Source organism: Mus musculus, chromosome X (genome assembly GCF_000001635.26).
Source record: "Mus musculus strain C57BL/6J chromosome X, GRCm38.p6 C57BL/6J".
Taxonomy (NCBI): domain Eukaryota; kingdom Metazoa; phylum Chordata; class Mammalia; order Rodentia; family Muridae; genus Mus; species Mus musculus.
The window spans coordinates 52,381,562-52,403,469 of NC_000086.7; the positions used below are offsets into that span (position 1 = coordinate 52,381,562).

A 21,908-nucleotide genomic window follows, 5' to 3' on the forward strand; every position below is an offset into this window, starting at 1 on the left:
AGTACATGGACTGAAACTCAGGTTCTCACACATGCTAGGCAATTGCTGGCTCTTCCATTTATTTACACCCCAGGGTTCCCACACTGCTGCTTCATTGGCAGTCCTATATTTAAAGCAGCATGCATGCTGCTTTGGGTTCTTTGGATAAAAGCCACACTATAAACCTAAAAATAAGCCCAAACATCAAAAAATAAACAGTCTATTTTAAAACAAGAGCGTGGGAGCTATGTATAGTATCTGCTCCCTTCTATTGGCCTGTTCTCATGCAGCTGGAATGAGATGAACATTGTGTGTGTGTGTGTGTGTGTGTGTGTGTGTGTGTGTGTGTGTGTGTGTGTGTGTGTGAAAGAGAGAGAGACAGACAGACAGACAGACAGACAGAAAATATGCACATACTATGGCATGAGGTCCTTCCTTCATTCCTTTGATGACTGCTTGCTATATAAACCAATGAGAGACTTGATAGTTGACAGTGCTAGAAGTCTATTCGCACACCAAAGTCCTCAAAAGACTTTTTTTTCCTCTTAAACTAGCAGTATAAAGACAGGATCAAGGCTGTCTTCTCCACAGCCTTTCCTAGATCATGGAAGAAAATAAACTATTTTATTAACCTATTTTTGAAAAGTATTTTGCAGTATCTGTCAGGAACTGGTTGGTAAAGTTCCTTCCATTCATTCCTACTTGCTGATATGTCACAGTTTAGCCCTGTAACCTAGCAGAGAAGAAAAGAAAACTTCAGGGGTCAGGAGATGGCACAGAAGGTATGTGTTCTTGCTCTGCAAGCAGAAAACAAATCTGAATTGGAGTCCAGCACCCATGTAAAAGGCCAAGCCTGGCTGTACATGACTATAAGCTCCAGCATCGGAGAACAGAGCCAAGTGGACCATAGGAGCGCACTGGCCGGCCAGCCTGAGTGCAATGGTGAGTTCCTGATTCAGCACAAGTCATTGTCTTAAGGCAACACGGTAGAAAGCAATAGAGGAAGACACCCAACCTCTACCGGCCTCCTCATACTTGTCCATGGTTGTGTTTATCTACATGCTCATGTGCATACACCACACGCGCGCGCGCGCACACACACACACACACACACACACAAACACAGGTACTTGTGTGTGCGCGCACACATGCGTGCCTTCCTCCCTCCCCAAACTTCAAAACTTAAAATGTCTCCTTATTCCATTTTGAAACACCCATAAGGTTTTAAGACAAGAAACAAGTTTTTGAGGACTAAAGGAGTTGTTTTGCATATCCCTACTTCTGCCTTTCCAATTTTCAGAGAAATCTTGGCAAGGCATTATAAACATGAGAAGGTTTGGCTGATGGCTGGAAATCAGAAAGAGAATTCACAGTGCACGTGCATATATAATTTCTCAGTTGAAATGCAAAGAAAGATTGCAAAACATGGAGAAGAGGCACCTTCACTGTAATTAGCTCTCTGTAGATCTCAAAGAGTTTGCTCTGAAATGTGGGATGCCCCAAGTGAGAGTCTATGCCATTCAGGCTGCAAGATGAATACAGATTTCCCATAAACAGAAGTAACAAACTCTCAGCCAGAAAAGATAAAAGATCATTCCTGGAACTGACACCTGGTCTGAGGTCCATCCAGCCCAGCTACGTCACAAAGGAGCAATAGGGGCATCTAGGGCAAAATCAAAGTGAGCAGCACCCACGATAAAATTCAAGTGGCTATCTCCGCGCTGTTGGTTATCCTCCACGTTTCTAGGAGCAATGCTAACTATTAAAAAAAGCAAACTGATTTTATACCCAGGGCTGAGAAGAAAAGACTTGGGAGAGAACAACTGCAACAAAACATGGACATGTTGTTGGTCAATGAGGTCAATGAGGAAGTTGGCTGAATGAGTGTGGGTACATATGTGAGCTCAGAGAACTACTTTTCGGGGTTGGTTCTTCACTTCCACTATGGCCTCTCAAGTTGTAAGGCTAGAACAGCAAGTGTTTTGACCCACTGAGCCACCTTGCTGGCCCACGTTACAATACATTAAAGATCGCTGCAATTAAACAGTGAAACTGGGCTTACGTGGGACAAAGTCTCCAGAAAAAGAATGAAGATGTCAGGCAATTACTCAGACAGGTTGACTGGACAATTTGGCTCTCCATTTATGTATTTTCAGGGACAATGCAGTAGAACCCCAGAGTTATCTGTTGCTAATCCCAGGGTTAATTTGGTGGGGTTGTTTATTTTTTCTCTGAGTCTCCGTGAGTCCCTAATTGTAATTCTGTCTCACAAAGACAAAAGCTGGAAGAATTCTGCTTTCTGCAATTATAGGTGGCTCAACTGGGCCAAGGTTGTTAATTCAAAGACTTCTCAGTTTAATCCTGAAATCTCATGTTATATAAAGATAAATTGGAGAAGTAAGAAGAACGAATGATAGGTGTAAAGGGCCCCTCACTGAGACTGGGTCTGGGAAAACATTCCTTCCATTGATTGCATTCAGGAGATAAAAACAGAAAGGAATCTGCAGAGAAAACGACTCCCTTAATTCTTGAGAAGGGGAGAGGTGGCTATGCCCGGAAAGTTAGGAGCACTGACTCCTCAGCAGACAGAACCATTGCTCAGGATATCCAGCATCTATATTTTCCATTTGATCAATGATTCTCCAATGATTCTCCAATGACCAAGTCTCATTCTCTGTCAGGCCTTTTCATTTTCATAAATTCTCTTGCCTAAAAGTAAAATCGTTTCTAAGGAATAGAAACCGAATCTATAAAGATAGCAGTGGTACTATAAGTGGAGACTTCTACTGAAGACTAAATTAAATAAGAAACTCCGTAAAAGATATTCTCACTGCAGATGAGACAGGAGTGAAAAGCTAATCTTTACAAATGACATAAATAGAGGGCACACATGTCTTCGGGCTAAAGAACTTTATATCATTAAGTGTACATTTCTGAGGAGTTTTTTAAAAAATTGACTTCGGCACTATTCCCTAGTCTCATCATCGCATTAGGTCACTGATACAAGAACAGGTTAATTATCACCCGAGGTTACTAACCAAAGATGAGTTGCTTCCTGGTTTATATTAGCCTTATTCTGTCTGCAAATATGTTATTTCTTCCCCCCTTCCTTTTTATCTTTTGTTCCTAGATAGTCTGACACAAAAGCTGTGACCAGAAAAAAAATATTTCAGATGTAAAAATAAGAATTTAGAGTAACTTTTCTCCATATTCAAGTGTTTATTTTATTCTAATACATGAAGGCATTAAAGGAAAGAAAACTCAATGAAAATATTTTCAACTAACAAGAGCTTGGTATTTGAACTCAGTGGTAAAATGTTTGCCTCACATACATGAGGCTCTGAGTCCTAGCCTCTGGACTGCAATTGTTTTCAGTTGACAGACTTCTTAAAATGGACAGGTGGTGCGGCCTATGCCTTTAATCTCAGCATTCGGGGGTGGGGGGGGGGCAGGATGATTTCTCTTGAATTCCCGTCCAGTCTAATCTACAAAATGAGTGCCAGGTAACCAGCACTACGCAAAACAAGCTAACCCCACAAAAATGTGTTCGCCTAGTTTTCATACTCATTCGTATAAGATAAAAGCAACAGAAAAGCTAATGAAACATGCACATGTTAAAAAACCCACCTAAAGCTTAAAATGAAAACTACAAAAATTTCTTTTTACTTTCTTGATTTGAAGGCAGCATCCTTCATAAGTGTCTACCATCTATGAAAGTAGTTAATATGATCAGGACACAACAAAAATATTCTGCTTATTCAAACACCTTGGAAATGTACTGTTTTGAATAAGTTCAGACTAGACCTTCTAATTATTTCCTTGAAACATTAGAAGACACATGTGGTGCAGTTACATGCACTTTAAAAATTATAATAATGAAGAAAACAATATTGGGACTTGATATATAGGAGGTGCTCACACATTAGAGTAAAATGAATGAACTGGCACATTACTAAATATACTTTAAATTAAAATGCCTGTTTTAATATGGGACCATTGTTATTATCACATATTCAGGAATGCATTTTCTTTTTTTCTTTTCATGCTATCATAGCAGTGGAACAAGTCACTAGGGTGTTTGCTCATCAAGTTTAGATAAGAGCTGTATTTGGCTTGTGGGAATTTTCTAAGTACTATATATTTTTTTTGTGTGTGTGTTAAAGTATAAGCTTTTTATAAAGCCAATACCAACTGCCTTTTTTTTCTTGACAATTAAAAATTGTCATAACAGTTAAGTACATGTTTATGATTCTGCTTAATACTCTTGACCATTCAAGATGACAAATAAACATAGTTTCTCCAGCATGAGGATGCTACATGGAGTCACTAATCTTTCTAGCTCCATTCATATTTTCTCCAAGGAGTCTAACACCATACAAGTTCAGTCCATCATCTAGGGTGGCGTGAAATCTCCTTCTTTTGTCTCATGTTAGAAAAATTACTTAGATGAGAAACAAGCTGTTTGGGGGCATGTCTTTTATCTTGCATTGTAAAGAAAAGAGTTAGAGGAAAAAGGCAGGGAAAAAGAGATGAGACATGAATGGAGCTTGCAGTACGTACCAGTCTTCTAAGGGGCACTTTACAAGCTTCACCTTACTTTAGCGTCAAGGTAACCTTGTAAAATGCCCTTCCCTTACAGAAAAGGACCTGAAGACCTTCTGCATTACCTGACTGTGCCAAGGCAACACACAGAACTAAGATGCAAACAAGTTCCTTTGCCGCCAGAATATTCCCGTGTCTGTTATACTATACTATATTGTAAATACATTTTATTCACCAACCTGAGTCAGAGTCCACTGGAATGTAAGCTGTTCAAAGGAAGTAACATGAATTTGTCTTTTACCTGTATCCCTAGCATCTAGCTTTGTACTTAACATGTAGTGTCTCTGTAACTCAGGCAGGTGCTGAGCTTTCTGTCTCAAACTCCAGAGCATCTAAGATCAGAGGCTTGCTGCACCAGATCAGATTAATATCTATCTATCTATCTATCTATCTATCTATCTATCTATCTATCTATCTATCTATCTATCTATCTATCTATCTACCTACCTACCTACCTACCTACCTATAAAACTTAAAGAAGAGGAGGCTGGAGAGATAACTCAGTGGTTAAAAGAATTTGCTGTTCTTTCAGAGGACCTAGTTTCACTTCCTAGAGCCCACATGGCAGTGCGCAACTGTCTGTAACTCCACTTCCAAGAGATCTGACTCCTTCTTCTGTCCTCTATGGGTACCAAGAACATATGTGGCACACAGATATACATGCAGGCAAAACATTCATGCACATAAAATAAAAATTAATAAAAAATCAATAGATAAAACAAGTGAAAAATTGGGAGGAGGAATTGGACGTAGGAGGAGATAGCAAAGGAGAAGGAAGAGGAGAAGGATAGATGAAGTTCTTAAAAATTAAACAATAGGCAAAGACAAAGACAAAGAAAATTATAAATTTTGAGTGTATGAAGGACTGAACAACGAAAGAAAAACACGCAGAACTAGTGGAACTTTCCTGATGCTGTGACACTTAAAATCAGTTCTTCATGTGACCCTCTACCACAAATTTATTTCATTGTTACTTCATAAATGTAACTTTCCTACTGTCATGAATCAAAGTAAATATCTGATATGCAGAAATATCTGATATTTGGCCCCCAAAGGGGTTGTGAATCACACGTTGAGAACTGCTGGTTTAGGGAGATCAGGTTGCCTTCTATAAGTTAAGCAACCAGTCAGGGCAAAGACTCAGAATTCCATTCCAAGTCTCTTTTATACTCTCCTCTTTGTATGCTTACAAAACTTGCACATCTTTAAAAGCAGGTTGTAGGCTCCTAAGCATTCTATCATGTAGATTTCACTCTAATTACAAGCTAGTACTCTATACATGGCACACTGGAGATGAAGAACCATTGACCTGCTAGATGCTCATCTGTATTGCTCAATTCCAGATGCCTGGCACTTAACAAGGTGTTCAACATTTGCTAAATAAATGAATATATTCTTTTCTTGTCAGTGATGAGCAAATTCTTTATAAACAATGATATGACAGTTACTATAGATTATACTAAAAGTCCTTAAATGAGCAAACATTTCAGCAAATGGTACCCTATTTCCCCTCCCTTTCTTGTTTTCTTCATTTTCAGCATTCATTCCATTGGATTGTTGCAAAGAAAGTTAATATATACAAATTACTTAGCATGGTGTGTAATGCAAAGTTCACTCCCAATAACTGAGAGCAGTCAGCATGAATATGATTGTTTCATATAGAAGGAATAATGGTCCACCTAGTGACAAGATGAAAATAACTGAAGACGGAGAAAAGTTCACCATATGCTTTATACTTTGTCAAATATCCCTGAATATGCAGTTCTTCATGGGCTTCAAAATGAGCAAATTCTCTGAGAGCTACAAGTTATATACAGCATTTGGACCATCATAAATAAATGCTTATAGGTATGTTATGTGGAGAATTTTTCCTATGAAGTTAATGAAGGAAGGCAATTTAATCAATCTTCGGATATGATTAGTTGTCAAATGTTGCTACACATAACTAACTTTCACAAAAGATTACCTCTCCACAAGTTCTTGTCCGTTCCAGCACAGGGTATCATTTTCGGCCACGGGGCTATGGCTGCAGATGTAGCCCGGCAAAGCGCTATAGAAGTTGATGAAAGACTTCAGTTTCTGAATCAGTTCCCTGAAAGGAAAACAAAACATCTGTGCATCAGAGGCAAGTGAGCACAGTATGAGAAAAGTTTAATTTCCTTATCAGCATGACAGAAAAGCTCTGCCAGGCTGATTAGAGCAATAAATGATTTTAAAGACATTCTTAGCTACAAGGCCACAATTTAGCTTTAAAAAAATCAATAAAATGATAGTAGGGGTGGGGGAAGGTTGCCTTCCACAGAAGATGCTGTTCCTATCAAGAGGATGATATAATTCCAACATCCATTTTCTCACACGTACAGCAGCTTCCTTTTTTTCCCCCCATTCAGAATGCTGTTACCTACATTCTCAAAGGTGCTGATTACAAGGCACACCAGAGCACTACATAGCTTTTGGTTTCTGAGCGTAATTGAGTACATTGATTGTAATTTACAATGCTATTACCCTAGAGATGGCCCCTTTCCATAAAGGCTCTGGCTAATGGCAGCAGATCCAAATGGTAGGGTGCTCAGAATACTATAAGCTCTATGAAATTCTCCTGATTATACAGTTAGAGAAACTCCCATCTGCTAAGAGGAAGAAGGTTGCTTTGTTCTTTTGTCTGTATACTATTTTTCTTGTGACACAGAGCAAAGGGGAAAGGGCTGTAGTAGTATGTATTATGATTTATTTGCTTTCATTTCTATGCTGTTTATGATAATAAAAGTGAGCCAAAAGGAGCACATATAATATGCAAAAGTAGATAAACATACAGAAATAAAATATAGCAAGACTTTTTGCCTATTATCTTGTTTCGGCTATACATGAATATATAACATGTTATCAAACTATATAAATGAATATACTTATGAAATATACTTAAATATTTTTATAATAGATATCCACAAATTTTTTCCAATTTTTTTTTTTTTTGGTTTTTCGAGACAGGGTTTCTCTGTATAGCCCTGGCTGTCCTGGAACTCACTCTGTACACAAGGCTGGCCTCAAACTCAGAAATCTGCCTGCCTCTGCCTCCCAAGTGCTGGGATTAAAGGCATGCGCCACTATGCCCGGCCCAATTTTTTATTAGGTATTTTCTTCATTTACATTTCAAATGCTATCCCGAAAGTCCCCTATACCCTCCCCCCCCCCCCGCTCCCCTACCCACCCACTCCCACTTCTTGGCCCTGGCATTCCCCTGTACTGGGGCATATAAAGTTTGCAAGACCAAGGGGCCTCTCTTCCCAATGATGGCAGACTACGCCATCTTCTGCTACATATGCAGCTAGAGACATGAGCTCTGGGGGTACTGGTTAGTTCATATTGTTCTTCCACCTATAGGGTTGCAGAACCCTTCAGCTCCTTGGGTACTTTCTCTACCTCCTTCATTGGGGGCCCTGTGATCCATCCAATAGCTGACTGTGAGCATCCACTTCTGTGTTTTCCAAGCACTGGCAAAGCCTCACAAGAGACAGCTATATCAGGGTCCTTTCAGCAAAATCTTGCTGGTGTATGCAATAGTGTTTGCATTTGGTGGCTGAGGATCCAGCAATACCTCTCCTGGGTATATATCCAGAAGATGTTCCAACCGGTAAGAAGGACACATGCTCCACTATGTTCATAGCAGCCTTATTTATAATAGCCAGAAGCTGGAAAGAACACAGATGCCCCTCAACAGAGGAATGGATACAGAAAATGTGGTACATTTACACAATGGAGTACTACGCAGCTATTAAAAAGAATGAATTTATGAAATTCCTAGGCAAATGGATGGACCTGGAGGGCATCATCCTGAGTGAGGTAATCCAATCACAAAAGAACTCACATGATATGTACTCACTGATAAGTGGATATTAGCCCAGATACTTAGAATAAACACACATTTTTAAAAAGTCAAAACAATGGCCTGTGATAGAAAGCAACAATGCTGTTTAAGTCCAAGTTTGGTCTTTTTCTGGCAGAGGAGCAATTATTCAACACTCTGTACAGGCTAAGAATGGAGTGACCTGATGCATAGGCCTTAGGAGGATCCACAGGTGTGACTTCCATTTGAAGGGTAGTAGAAGTCATGAGCCCAGCAATGTTCTCAGATACAGCTGAGACTGGAAGACTTGGGGAAATGATCTTGCAGTTCATCCTATTTTTGTATTTACCATAAAACTATTATTTTATCGTGTGTGTGTGTGTGTGACAGGAAGAGATAATTTTCAGTACATGCCCACAAAAGCTTGGGTCAAAGGGAAGCCAGAGTGATGGACATAACAACCAGAAGAGCTTATGGGACATAAGGAATGACTGATACTCCAATACTTGCTTCCTGCTGTGCGCATGCTCACATCCTGGCTATGCCTGATATCTGAGCACTGTCAATCTCCAAGAAAAAGAGGCTCAATACAGAGCTCTGAAAATAAAAGTCAACACTACAGTTTCTCAAGAGGAGAAAGATGGGTTCAATTAATGGCTAATAGGAGAGATGCTCTGTTTTACAAGGTAATAATCCAGTTCCCGAGAGTGAAAGCTCAAAGACTAAAGGCTAAGGCTGAGAAATTTCCCCTACTCCATGAGGAAATGGAACGTGGGCATCAGTCTAGGGGAAAAGATGTCCTTTTTAATGAAAGAGTTTCCTTTAGGCGTCTTCCTACCTCTACACACACTCTTACAAACATGGAACAGGGCAATAAAAATGGAACCCATGCCAGGGCCTTCCAATTTGATATCCCTAGAAGTTGAAAACGAAGGGATCCTGACTTTTCCCCTGCCTTTCAACCCTTGAAGCTTTCTTAGCTGCTCATAAAGATAACTGACAAGTGGAGGAAGATCCAGATGAGGTTCTACCTAATGTCAAAGGGACAAGGGACTGCAATAAACCTAAGACAGACAGACAGACAGACAGACAGACAGACAGACAGACACACACACACACACACACAAACACATACACACACACACACAGAGAAAACCTAAGATGGTTTCTGGAACTGAGGGAGAGGTTTTGAAGCTTGAAGAGAAACAGTCATCTTGCTCCATATATCTTCTTTCAACGAGGAGGGACACATGAGAGTGGCCTTTTAAAACTTCCTTTAGAATTAGTCATTGTCAACTTGGAACACCATTTCACTAAGCAACCATGTTATCATTGTGTCTGGGTTCTCAGAGCAGTCCCTTCCAATGTTCCATGAGTAGTAGCTCAGCGCTAGGGTTTTGGCATCTCACCTACCTGAGTTTTAAATGCTAACTTGGTTTTACTTACGCAGAAATGCAACCTTAGGTACATCCCAAACTTGTCTGAGCTTTGATTTCCTTTGTCATAAAATGAAGGTAATAATAGCATCTAGGTCACAAGGTTGCTGTGATGATTCAATGGACAATGAATGTGAGTTGATTACCTTGTTAACTCCCACCACTACAGTGCCCACACACATAATCAGTCATCTTCATAATGTAAGTCATGACCCATTCTCCAATAATCATGAATCTGAGGGACACTATGTATTACATATGAAATGATATAGTCTACATAAGTTTTATAATTTTTAAACTTCAACATCCAGGTAACACACTTGTGCAACATGATTTAAGACCGCACGTCCTTTGAGGTGCATATTCATAAGCATAAGTAAGTTCTTTCTGAAATGAGAAGAATTTGGGGGTGGGCACTGGAGATTGAATCTAGGGCCTTGCAAGTGTTCTACCACTAATCTGCATGCCCACTCTCTTTTGGCTTTTTAGACAAAGTCTCACTAAATTCTCTAAACAGGTCTTAAACTTCTTTTCTTTTTTGGTTTTTCGAGACAGGGTTTCTCTGTATAGCCCTGGCTGTCCTGGAACTCACTCTGTAGACCAGGCTGGCCTGGAACTCAGAAATCCGCCTGCCTCTGCCTCCCAAGTGCTGAGGTTAAAGGCATGCGCCACCACTGCCCGACTGGTGCAAAATCTTGCCCAGCAGGTCTTAAACTTCTGATGCCTCTGCCTTAGCCTGCTTAGTAGCTGAGATAACAGGCAAAGCTTCAACTTTACTTCTGTCCTTTTCTTCCTTCATCTTTTAAAATGAAGTCTTTTGATTTTATTATTGTAAAAGCAACTCATGTTCACCTTGAGTAATTTAGAAAATAAAAGAAGGTAGAAGGGCTGGGCATGGTGGTGCACGCCTTTAATCCTAGCACTCGGGAAGCAGAGGGAGGCGGATTTCTGAGTTCAAGGACAGCCTGGTCTACAAAGTGAGTTCCAGGTCAGCCAGGGCTATACAGAGAAACCCTGTCTCGAAAAACAAAAACAAAAACAAAAACAAAAACAAAAACAAAAACAAAAACCAAAAAACCAAAAACAAAAAGAAGGTAGAAGGAAAAAAATCATAGAGCTACTACCTAGAGATACTATTACTATGTTGATACGTGGATATACTGCCTTATGTTCGTGGTTGATTTATCATTAGGTTTTTTTCTGGTTCTTAGAGTATAAATTCTAAGATTTTGTTTATAGAGAAATCACATAATTATGAAACAGAGGCTAGGGATGTGGCTCAGTATCAGAGCGCCTACCTAGAATGTGCAAGACCCTGAACTTAATGTCACAAATCAGCTGCTCTCAAATAAAGCTGCTCTCTAGCTTTGTGAGACAAAATGCTATCTGTCTTTTAGAGAATTAAGACTGGGTCTTTAGGACATATACTATACTGACCAATCCCTCAGAGCCCCAAAAGACACTGTTAGAGTACTGGATTATTGCTTTGCAATGTCTTTTGTATCACCATGGTTCCCAAGAAACAATTTGACCTTGAAAACAGATGCAGTCATACTACTTTTGAAGGTAGAAAAAAGACCCTGTAAACTGGGAGAGTCAATGAGCTTCCAAAGAACAGTGACAACAGGTAATAATGTCCTCTGACACCTTGGTAGCCAAGTATGGCAGGACTCATTTACCTCCTGTTTGCTGTGTTTCATTTCTCCTCTCCTTTGTCTTCTGTTACCTCTGCTCAAACTTGTTCTAGTATGAGAGCTAAGTATACTTTATTTTTATCTTTTCTTAAATGAAGCTTCACAGCATCTTCATGCATATAATTTTAAAAGACAATATGTTGACTATTTTTATTTTTCATTTTTAATGAAAGACCCTTGAAACTAGGTGGCATGTTAATTTTCTCAGATTTTTTGTCTTTGTGTTGGTACTCCATACAGACAACTTATGAACTAAGACAGCCTGTTCGGCTGAGAATGGAGATATAATTTGACTTCAAAGGAATGTGTTTTGATTCTAATCTAGGAATATGACATGTCATTGACATAGAAAGGGTACAGCTTATGGCTCTCACGTGTGACAACTCCAACATTTACTTACAGCATTTCAGCTTAGGAAATGGTATTTTCATAGAAATTTTCATTTAGTGTGTGAAATGTGGAACTAAAGGATGGGGTTCCTTTGCAGGCCTGAGCCATTTGAAAGTATTGGATCTTGGTGAATGTGATTTTCCAAAGGGGCATCCATCATTCCAGGGAGGGCATCCCCAATTTCAGATGTGGAGGAGAGGGCTGCCTTCACTTTCTCACATTGATCTCCTTGGGCAGGCATCAAAGCAGTGCTAATTGGAAAGCACTGCAATTTAAACAGAGCCTTTCATCCCCGACCTCAGATTCTGAACCTCCCCCTTCTCAGTAAGGTCTCTTCCTTTCTTCCTTTCTTCCTTTCTTTCTTCCTTCCTTCCTTCCTTCCTTCCTTCCTTCCTTCCTTCCTTCCTCCCTCCCTCCCTCCCTCCCTCCCTCCCTCCCTCCCTCTCTCTCTCTCTCTCTCTCTCTCTCTCTCTTTCTTCTTTTTAAAGATTCATTTTATTTATTTGAGTACACTATATAGCTGTCTTCATGCATACCAGAATGGCGTCAGATCTCATTACAGATGGTTGTGAGCCACCATGTGGCTTCTGGGAATTGAACTCAGGAACTCTGGAAGAGCAGACAGTGCTCTTAACCACTCAGCCATCTCTCCAGCCCGGTTCCTTTTTTTCTTAATGTAAAGTAATACGATGTCATTGTTTTGTTTTGAAATTGAAAAGACAGAAAAGGACAAAAACCAAACCAAGTCAAATTTGAATGGTGCAAGATCATACTTAATTCTAATGGAGGGAGACTTTTCCACTTTCACCACAAACTACATCTTTCTGTTGCTACTGATACTATCATTCTTCCTCTCTTCCCATTCCCTTTGCCTGAAACACCCCTTCTGTCCTTTATCACTTGAATTCCTGCTTATCTCTTAGGCTGCATTTAAAAGCTACCCGATCCAAGTAGCCATTTTTGATCCTCCCAGAAAGGCTGTGATCCATCCTTCCATCTATGACAATGTTACTGTCTTCTAGGTAGTTCTGTTAGGTGACTCAAATTCAATATAAGACATTATTAGTTTGTATGTCTGTCTCCTTAACTGGACTGGGTAGGGTTCCTTTACTCATCATACCCTAAGTCTTGCACTTGAACGTAGATATGGTTGAAGGCTTTTTATTCTAAAGTCTTATGTGGGGTAGGATAATGTCTCATTCAATACTGGCTCATTCAATATATATTCTATTGCTTCCAGCGGAGACTGAAAGATACACCTGAACTTACAAGGCTGCCTACCAAAACTTAGAGCAGTGGTCTGAGAGGAGGCAGGAATTTGCCTCAGGTTTGGATCATGGAGACATCACCTTCTACTTTTTTCCCCCTGTGTAGCTTACTAGTGGTTCCTAATCCATTGACCCTTCAGACTAAGTCAGATGGAAATTACAGGAAGCAGGAGGCTCCAATATTTATAGGGAATTCCACAAGGGTGGAGGGGCTTTACCACAGGTTGACATTTGCGCCAGAAGCTTGGTGTGAGGGTTCTGGGTGGACTATTCAACTACCAATTCTGGATTTGAAAAGTAAAAGGTATTACTCATGTGTTATACCAAACAGTATCTAGGCTATGCAAAGGACCAGGTATGCAGTATCACAAGTGAGGTAGGTGATGGACAAATTAAGAGGAACAAAGAGGGAGAGACTGAAAACCCAAGTGCATTGAACATATCAGTGGTGGAAAGGGCTGTAATGAGCAGATTGCTTCTATTTTGATGCATAATGAGTGCACAGTATTCTGCCTTCCGTGGTCTAAATTTCTCAACAGATATTTTCAACATGTATTCCTTAAAGAAAACTTCATTCCTGTACACAGACCACCAGTCGAGTATAAAATTGCCTTTAAATAGAGCTACGCTATTTCTAAGACTAACTGTGTGCTGCAAAGTACCCAGTTGGGGGCAGACAAAACAAACAGATGATTTCTGAATACTGCCAAAGGAATCCTGTGTTTCTTTGTGTGCTGTTACTTTAATAAAGCAAAGGTCTTTTCGATTTATAATCAGACCCAGATAGCTTGCTTGCAACTTCCACACACACTACAACAGCATTCCCTTCTAATTGTTCTGTTTGTAAAGCCTGATAGATCTTGGGTATGGGTGTTGAAGCTGATAGATGAGCACATTTACTCCACCCCCTTTTTTTGGTTTTATGAGACAGGGTTTCTCAGTATAGCCCTGGCTGCCCTGGAACTCACTCTGTAGAACTCAGAAATCCGCCTGCCTCTGCCTCCCAAGTGCTGGGATTAAAGGCGTGAGCCACCACGCCCGTCTTTTTTCCCCTTTTTATTAATTAATTTTTTTACACTCCATATTTTATTCCCCCCTCCACCCTCCAACTTTCCACATCCCACACCTCCTCACCACCTCTCTGTCTCCACGTGGATGCCTTCACCCTCAACCCCACATGACCTCTAAACTCTCTGAGGCCTCCAGTCTCTTGAGGATTAGGTGCATCATCTCTGAATGAACGCAGACCCAGAAGTCCTCTACAGTATGTGTGTTGGGGCCTCAATCAGCTGGTGTGTGCTGTCTGTTTGGTGGTCCAGTGTGTGAGAGATCTCAGGGGTCCAGGTTAATTGAGTCTGCTGGTCCTCCTACAGGATTGCCCTTCTCCTCAGCTTCTTTCAGCCTTCCCTAATTCAACCACAGAGGTCAGCTGCTTCTGTCCATAGGTTGGATCCACTTTTCTTGAGCGTATGAAATGCTGAACTGATCATAGTAAGAAATGTATACAGGTACTAACATTCTTCCAAAGGAAACCCTTCTAATAACATTCACCCCAAAGAATCTTGTTATTAATCCAAACCTATAGCTTTTTCATTTTCTCTTATTATCATTTCATTTATTTGGAAGTTGCCTTCAAGCTCAAAAACAGCTCTAAACAACAGAGTTGGTCCTAAGGACAATTCTTTGGGTAGCATGATTTTCTTAAGTGTTGTGCTAGGCTTCTAATGTGATTTCTACCTCTTAACTACAACCCAGAGAAGCTTGAATATAGTTGGAGAGAACCTGAGTAAGGGTGGGGATGGATGGGAAGAAAGGGGATGAGAACCTGCATTTTGGCTCCTGACTGATGTTTTAAGAACTATGAAAGACACACTCAGTTCTGTGTAAAATGTTTCATGTATGTTCATAGTGTCTCGCTAACCTCCCTCTGGTGAACTTACTGGTAATAATGAGAATAACCATAAGATAGATCATTGAACTATAAGATCTTGTAAGTAGAAAATGTTGGTTTTTTTTAAATAAATAAGGGGTCCTGATTAGGGAAGCTCACTCTACCCCATGTTGCCCAACTAGATATTTATACCTGGAAAGTTTACACTTAAATATGCCTTAGTTACCAGTAGCAGTTTTCTTTAACAGAGACAAATTATAGATCTTAATTAAGCATCTTACTCAGAGGAACTAAATATCATGTATGTAAGAAACTTCAATGATTTTTGTCCTGAAAATCCAATGGCTAATTGTATGCTGAAATGGCGGCGGCGGCGGGGGGGGGGGGGCGGGCGGCAATTCTCTCACCTTCTTCGGCTGGATAAGGTTTCTTCATGTTCGACATGAGCGACTTTTAATATCTTCTTGTCAATAAACAGATCTTCAGGGTAATAAGCAGATCTATATTGGCGTTGCTGGGAGTGGGCACACAACTTGCCAATCTGAAAAGAGAGAGAGAGAGATGTAATATAATAGTACAATCATTCCATGGATATGATGGCAGAAACAGATTTGGAAATACACTACAATTTCCTCCCTCAATTTCCTTTCAAAGAGAACAGTCATTAATAGAGTCAAATCATGAAATAAAGTTTTAGGGCAAAGAACCAGAAGTGGAAGGGAAGGCACTCGATGGATGAAGAGTAATGGAACCATTCTGAGTGCAGTCTACTCAGATGCTTAAGTAGAAAGGGAAAACACAGTCCTGACACTGCTGATATCTTTTGATGGCACTTGTTGTTTGTTTGTACGTATGTAGAAGTTCACAAAAGGCAATTTAGAAAATTGAGACCATCTGAAATGGGAGATGGAATGGTTTTGGAGGTGGCATTGAGTGGCCTCTTGATAGAAGAGCAGCCTTCTGGGCACAGAGTGTGCCCAGTTCTTACAAGTGTGTCTTATTAGACTCAAAGTCTTTGGAAAACTGTCAGTATAGTTGTTCATGTGCATGTCCTACAAAGGTATGAGGGAAGCAAGCACAACAACCCACCCATAGGCAGTATCATCAGCTGTGAGCTGTGTATCACCTAAATAACTGCAGGATTTGATTAAAAGAGCAAAGGTACTTAAGAAAGCCAGATTCCCTCCTTCCTTTCTGCTACTTGTCACTCAGCCATTCAAAAACATTTATTGGATACTTCCTTCACACCTACATGGCAAAGAATTTTAAAATAAGATACCTGCTTCCTTGCTTGCTTAGCTCCATTCTAACTTATTTCTGTGATTATATTACTTGCAGACTAATGCCTAAAACAACTTCCATATAAATTGCATATATATAAGTATGAATATCATCTTTATTATATTACTCCCTGTGCCAGGCACTATGTTAAATAATATCACCTCTGTAGATGCAGAAATTGAGGCTCAAGGAGGTTAAGAGACTTGCCTAAAGCAAATAGACAGCGGATTCTTTTGACTACCTTTGAAACCATTAACCTGACTTCTAACCTTAACACAATACTGCCTCCCTACAACATGATGCCTGCTATTTATTTGTTTACATTTTATTTTGGAAATAAAGATTACCAACCTTCAATGGCACATCACCGACTAACACAGCTCAGGTGAATGTATAGGCTGTAAAGTTCCGGGAAAGTATTGGAAGCATCTTGTGAAAACAGATTGTGTGTCACTTCCATGCCTTCACAGAGTTGACTTTATAGTCTTGTAGGCAAATTAAGTGAATTGAAGGGATTTTCTATTTACTATACCAAGCCTCAAATACCAGTCTAAACCATCGCTTCTGTGTAGTCACCTGGCTTCTGGATATTTCAGGATGGCCCAATAGCATTTACTGGATTATCTATGTGTGCAAAGACGCATACATGTCATTTAGTTTGCATAGCAATGGAAGGCTTCCCACACAAATTCTTGAGTTAGAAAACATATTAAATGAGCAGCAGAATTACTTCCATTTATGTTCAAACTGGCTCTCCTCAATCATTTATCCTAACCTGGAAAACAAACTGAAGATCCTAGGAAGTACTCCATCTGACATATTGACAGATATTGACATCTTTGCATGTGCCTATGCCATGCTATTTGACTTGGGCTAATTCTAACTCTATGTAAAGAATCTACAGTCTCTGAATCCATTCTACCTCGGGAGTCTGGTACGGTGTTTTAGGCTAGGGGCTGCCTAACTGTACTTAGGACTTGGTTTCTATTCATTTTGAAAGCATATGCTGTAGACACAAATAACTGGCAGACTGTACATTGTAAGTTTATGTCCATAGGCAAATACATGCTTATTACTATTTTTAAACTGCAGGTAAACCTTTTTTTTTTTTTTTGGGTTCAAGTGCCTATATGTTATGTCATGAGCATAGATCAATGTGAGGGTCTGTTTTAATGGGTTCAAAATATCAATCACATTCAGGTGCCCAGACCAGGGTTCTCTTTAAGTATATGTGTGCCAGATACAACACCCAAATGAAAATCTATTACATTATGCTGTCTAGTTGAAAAACTTAGCTGTAAGATGACCCTTTCCAAGGAATATTGATCCTTTGTATCATCGAATTTTTATTGGACCAGAACATGACTTTGTATTTATTCCCACTCTGGACTCTAGCCTACTAGCATGTGGAGCAGATGAAGCAAAAGTAGGACGTTTAAGCACAAAGAACAAAGTATCCAATCAGTAGTCTGATCTTTCCTCCCAAGTTCCCAGTCTGGCATTATCAACAAGAGTCCCCAAGGCATTGTGTGGGATAAAAGACAAATGATGGATTCTTGCTGACACCTCTAGCTCCTATTTAAGATGTACCATACCTTATCAGGCAGGCTGTACTTTCTTCCAGCAATCTACCATGAAGCCAATTCTTCTCTCACACAAAGCCTTTGCCTTGCCAGGGATGGCCCACTCCCACTTAAGGTACACCAAAACCATCATTCATCTCCACTCTCTAATTTGGAGGCAAATATCTTGAGCTTATTGAGAGAACTGACACTAACAGAAATCCTAACTTAAAGAGATGTGGCATTCCCATGGAAGATGGCCTTTCAGCTTCTCACTCTTGAGCTGCACTCATGAAAGAAGCCAGGCTCTCAAGTGGTGTTTTGGAAATCAATAGCCTGCCTAGGAGTTTTAAACTCTTAAATAAGAAATGCAATCCAATTTCTATCCCCTGAGTAATGTACTTGGTCGAGAATGCTGCCACTTTTACATTTGGCTAGTTGAAATAAATTTATTGGATAGGTGGGTGTCTTTACCCAAAGTCTAAGAATTTAAAACCTTTTTGTTTTTCCCTGAACCTAAAGCAAAGTCACATAAAAAATAAAAATTAAAAATTAAAAAAAATTCTGTGACTTTGCTTTAGGTTCAGGAAAAACAAAAAGATTTTAAATTCTTAGGCTTTTGATAAAGACAGTTCTAGCAAAAGGCAGAGCTGGGATTTTTTACACTGGTTTTTCCTTCTTCAAAACATATTTTTATTTTCCATGGACTGTTCTGTGCCCTAAGTTCTCATCAACAACACAGGTTCAGGGGTATCCCAGTATTGGGTTTGGTCAGGATCTGATTGATATCTTGTAAAAAAAAATTATCCACAATGTGAGAAGAGTACCAATTAAAAAATAAAGTAAAAAAGGTACAGTTATTTAAGTCAAACAGAAAATGGGCATCCAATTTTAATCTAGCTCTCAGGCAAGGTTTCTAATAGTAGCTAATAGTGGGATGATTTAAAACCTCTTTGGCTTGCCAGGTAAGAGTCAATTAGCAGCCATACTAAAGCATTGGGTGTCAAGTTCCATTGACGAGACAGCTCCCAAGAAGGCACCATCTGCTGCCTCCAGTATGTCCCTGGACCCTTGCTCTTGAAGAAATTAGGTTCTTGATTCAGCCAAAAAAATCTTTTGTAAATTTCTATCATTTAACTTACTCTAGCCTGATATCTGGCCAAAGTGTATCCTGTAGATTTATCCCAAATGGAGATTCCCAGCTCACCCTATGATAACAAAACGTCAGCAGACTGAAGCTTTAACTGTCATAGTCTAAAGTACAAAACTGGAGCTAAGGATGCTGTTATGACATGAATATATATATTTCTCGAGCTCCTCCTTCTCTTTGTTGAAGTCAGATATACATGAGTATTTATTTGTGTAGTGAAGTTGTATGCATGTGACACAGCACATATGTGGAGGTTTAAGAACAACTTGTGAGAGTTATTTCTCCCCTTTTGTCTAGTGGTTTCTTGAGATGCAACTCAGGTTATGGGGGTTGGTGAGGCAAGAACCTTTGCCCCTGAGCCATCTTGCTGGCCCTGAATCCACTTGGTTTTATTTTAATGGGTTGCATAAGGCTATTTTTTCCCTAAGTACAGTCTCTCATTCTTCACTAACCCTAAGGAACCTTTAGATTTTATTTCTTAAGAAATTAAATGGGAGCTAGAGAGGTGGCTCAATCACTAAAGTGCCAGTGATGGCAAGAACAGGGACACATGGATACCTAGCATCCTCATGAAACCTGTTGACCGCATCCCCAGAGTTAGAAGACATGTACTCAGGCATATCCCTGAAGCCCATTGGCTAGTCAGCCTAATTGAACTGATGGAGCAGTACACTCACCAAGAGATCCTGTCTCAAAAATTAAACTGACAAACTATTAAGGGAGATATCTGCCGTTCACTTCTGCCCCACCCTAGACAGAAAATCTGCAATGTAAGATATAGATGTGTATGGGTTGTCTAAATGTATGTGTTCTAACTTAGATAATAATTTATAAAAGAAGGAAAGAATGTGAGAGAAGAGGGAAAAAATAAGCAGAGATCAAAAATTTATGGGTGACTGAATGGCACTGCCCTTGGAAACCTGAGAATTTGCCAGGGGATGAAGGCTATAGTTCTGGACTCTGTGATCAGAGTAATCTCTTTTTTAAGGAGCTGTCCCTGAGGCCACCATGACTCTTTAGCCTCTGGAGGTATCTGCAGTTTTAGTGGCTTATAGAATACCTTTTTTTGCTGGTCTGATAACTGTGGTCCCAATGAATATTTTCTGAGAACTGTTGCTCAATATTTGTCAACTTTAGTCTTTGCTTATAGGCTGACTCATTAGAAGCCAGAAGAACTCAAAATGAATTTTCCTGTAGGATAATGTATATTAAATATGAACTGGGCTCTTATGAACTACTTTGAACAAATATTGTCCATGAAATTTGCTTGGGGGTATCTTAGACTGAGGATGAGAATTCTAAAAGTTTATAGTTAAAACACTAAGCTTTCTTCTCATAAACTATATTCTGTGTTGTGGTACACTTATGTTTAATTAAATCTTAAAAGGTTTCAAACAAAATATACATTGAAATGATCAACTTTTAAATAGTCTTAACCATACCTACTTAACAATTCTGCAGGTATAATAAAAATGCTAATGTATGTTAATGTTTAGTCTGTGGTTAACGTTTTGTCTTGTTAATTTCCCCAGGGCTTTTATTACTGATTTAAATCTGCCAGGCTACTCAACTGATTGCACTGCTTCTGCAAACTGCATGGAAGTAGCTCAAATGAATCCTGACGAACAGAAAAGAACAAACATTTGGCTAAGCCAACCATTCTTATTATATGTGGGTAATTGTTACATACGGTTTTTATACAACGAGATGGGCATGACAGGCATTTTCCCATTCATTTTCTGTACAGAAACTATGCATATGAGCATTAAATTAATTTATAACCTTGTACTTGAGGAAGCACATCATTATTAATTAACTATTGATTGATCTGGATATAGAGCAGAGAGGATAATGAACAGACCCTAGTGCCAATGTGTTTTTTTTTCCCCTACCCCACAGACATTTTACTGTGACTCATTATTAATTGCCAGGCCATTAAAGTAAAAGCTCTCTAATAATTTGCAGTGTATTAGGAATCGAGCTATTTTAAGAAATCAGGTGGCATTAGTTGAACATTTTATATAAGTCATCTCTTGAAATTGGAATCTAAGAGGAGGGAAAAAAAACCTGAATGTCCTAAGGATCAGATTGTCTTTAATTTGAGGCATATCACCATATTAGAGTAAGAAGGACTATTTGAAATCAGGACGCCTGGGGTTTTAGTCACAGCTCATCCTCTGACCATTTCAACACATCAGAAAAGATATTTAATTTCCTTGCATCTCTTAGCTTCAGCATCTTTAAAATGGAGGCAAAGGCAATGCCTCCTAAGCCTGACTGCAAGACAAGGATGTAGTAACACAATGGATCCAAAGGTAATGCCACTCCTATCTAGACTAACTTATTGTGTAGCTACTATGTAAGTTGGGCCTACTTACCTTTGGCAGCCTGCCTCAGTGTGCCACAGTCCTGGCTTTGATGGTCAAGTACATCCAAAGCTATTATTAATTCCATTCAGAGGAGTTCTTACAGTCATACCTGGTGTGTTGTTGTGTCTCTTTTAAATTGCTTCCAGTGTACTTCTTAAACTTTAATATAAATATAAATCGTTCAGGAATTTTAGTCACATAGAAGTCTATTCAGTAGACTTAGGCTGTGGTCTAAGATGAGTAACAAGACCCATAACCAGAGATTCTCAAAGTTGTGGTCCTAAAACAAGTAGCAATGTTGTCTTCATGGACTTGTGTGAAATGCAAATTTGAGGTCCCAAACTCAGACACAACTTGTTGTACAGGCCATTTGTATGTTCTGTGCTGGCCTTCAACTCAACATTCTCCTGCATTGGCCTTACAAATACAAGAATTAAAGGTG

The 21,908-nt window shown here is 39.5% G+C and overlaps 1 protein-coding gene across 1 annotated transcript in view; it reads right to left on the minus strand.

The window, feature by feature from the left end:
* Positions 1 to 21,908, minus strand: part of Gpc3 (glypican 3) — a 341,549-nt gene that overhangs the window by 109,136 nt on the left and 210,505 nt on the right. Inside the window, exons 4-5 of the mRNA NM_016697.3 lie at positions 15,512 to 15,645; positions 6,548 to 6,673 (exon numbers count right to left, since the gene is read on the minus strand). Coding sequence (NP_057906.2) covers positions 6,548 to 6,673; positions 15,512 to 15,645 — 260 coding nt within the window. The remainder of the gene's footprint in view (positions 1 to 6,547; positions 6,674 to 15,511; positions 15,646 to 21,908) is intronic.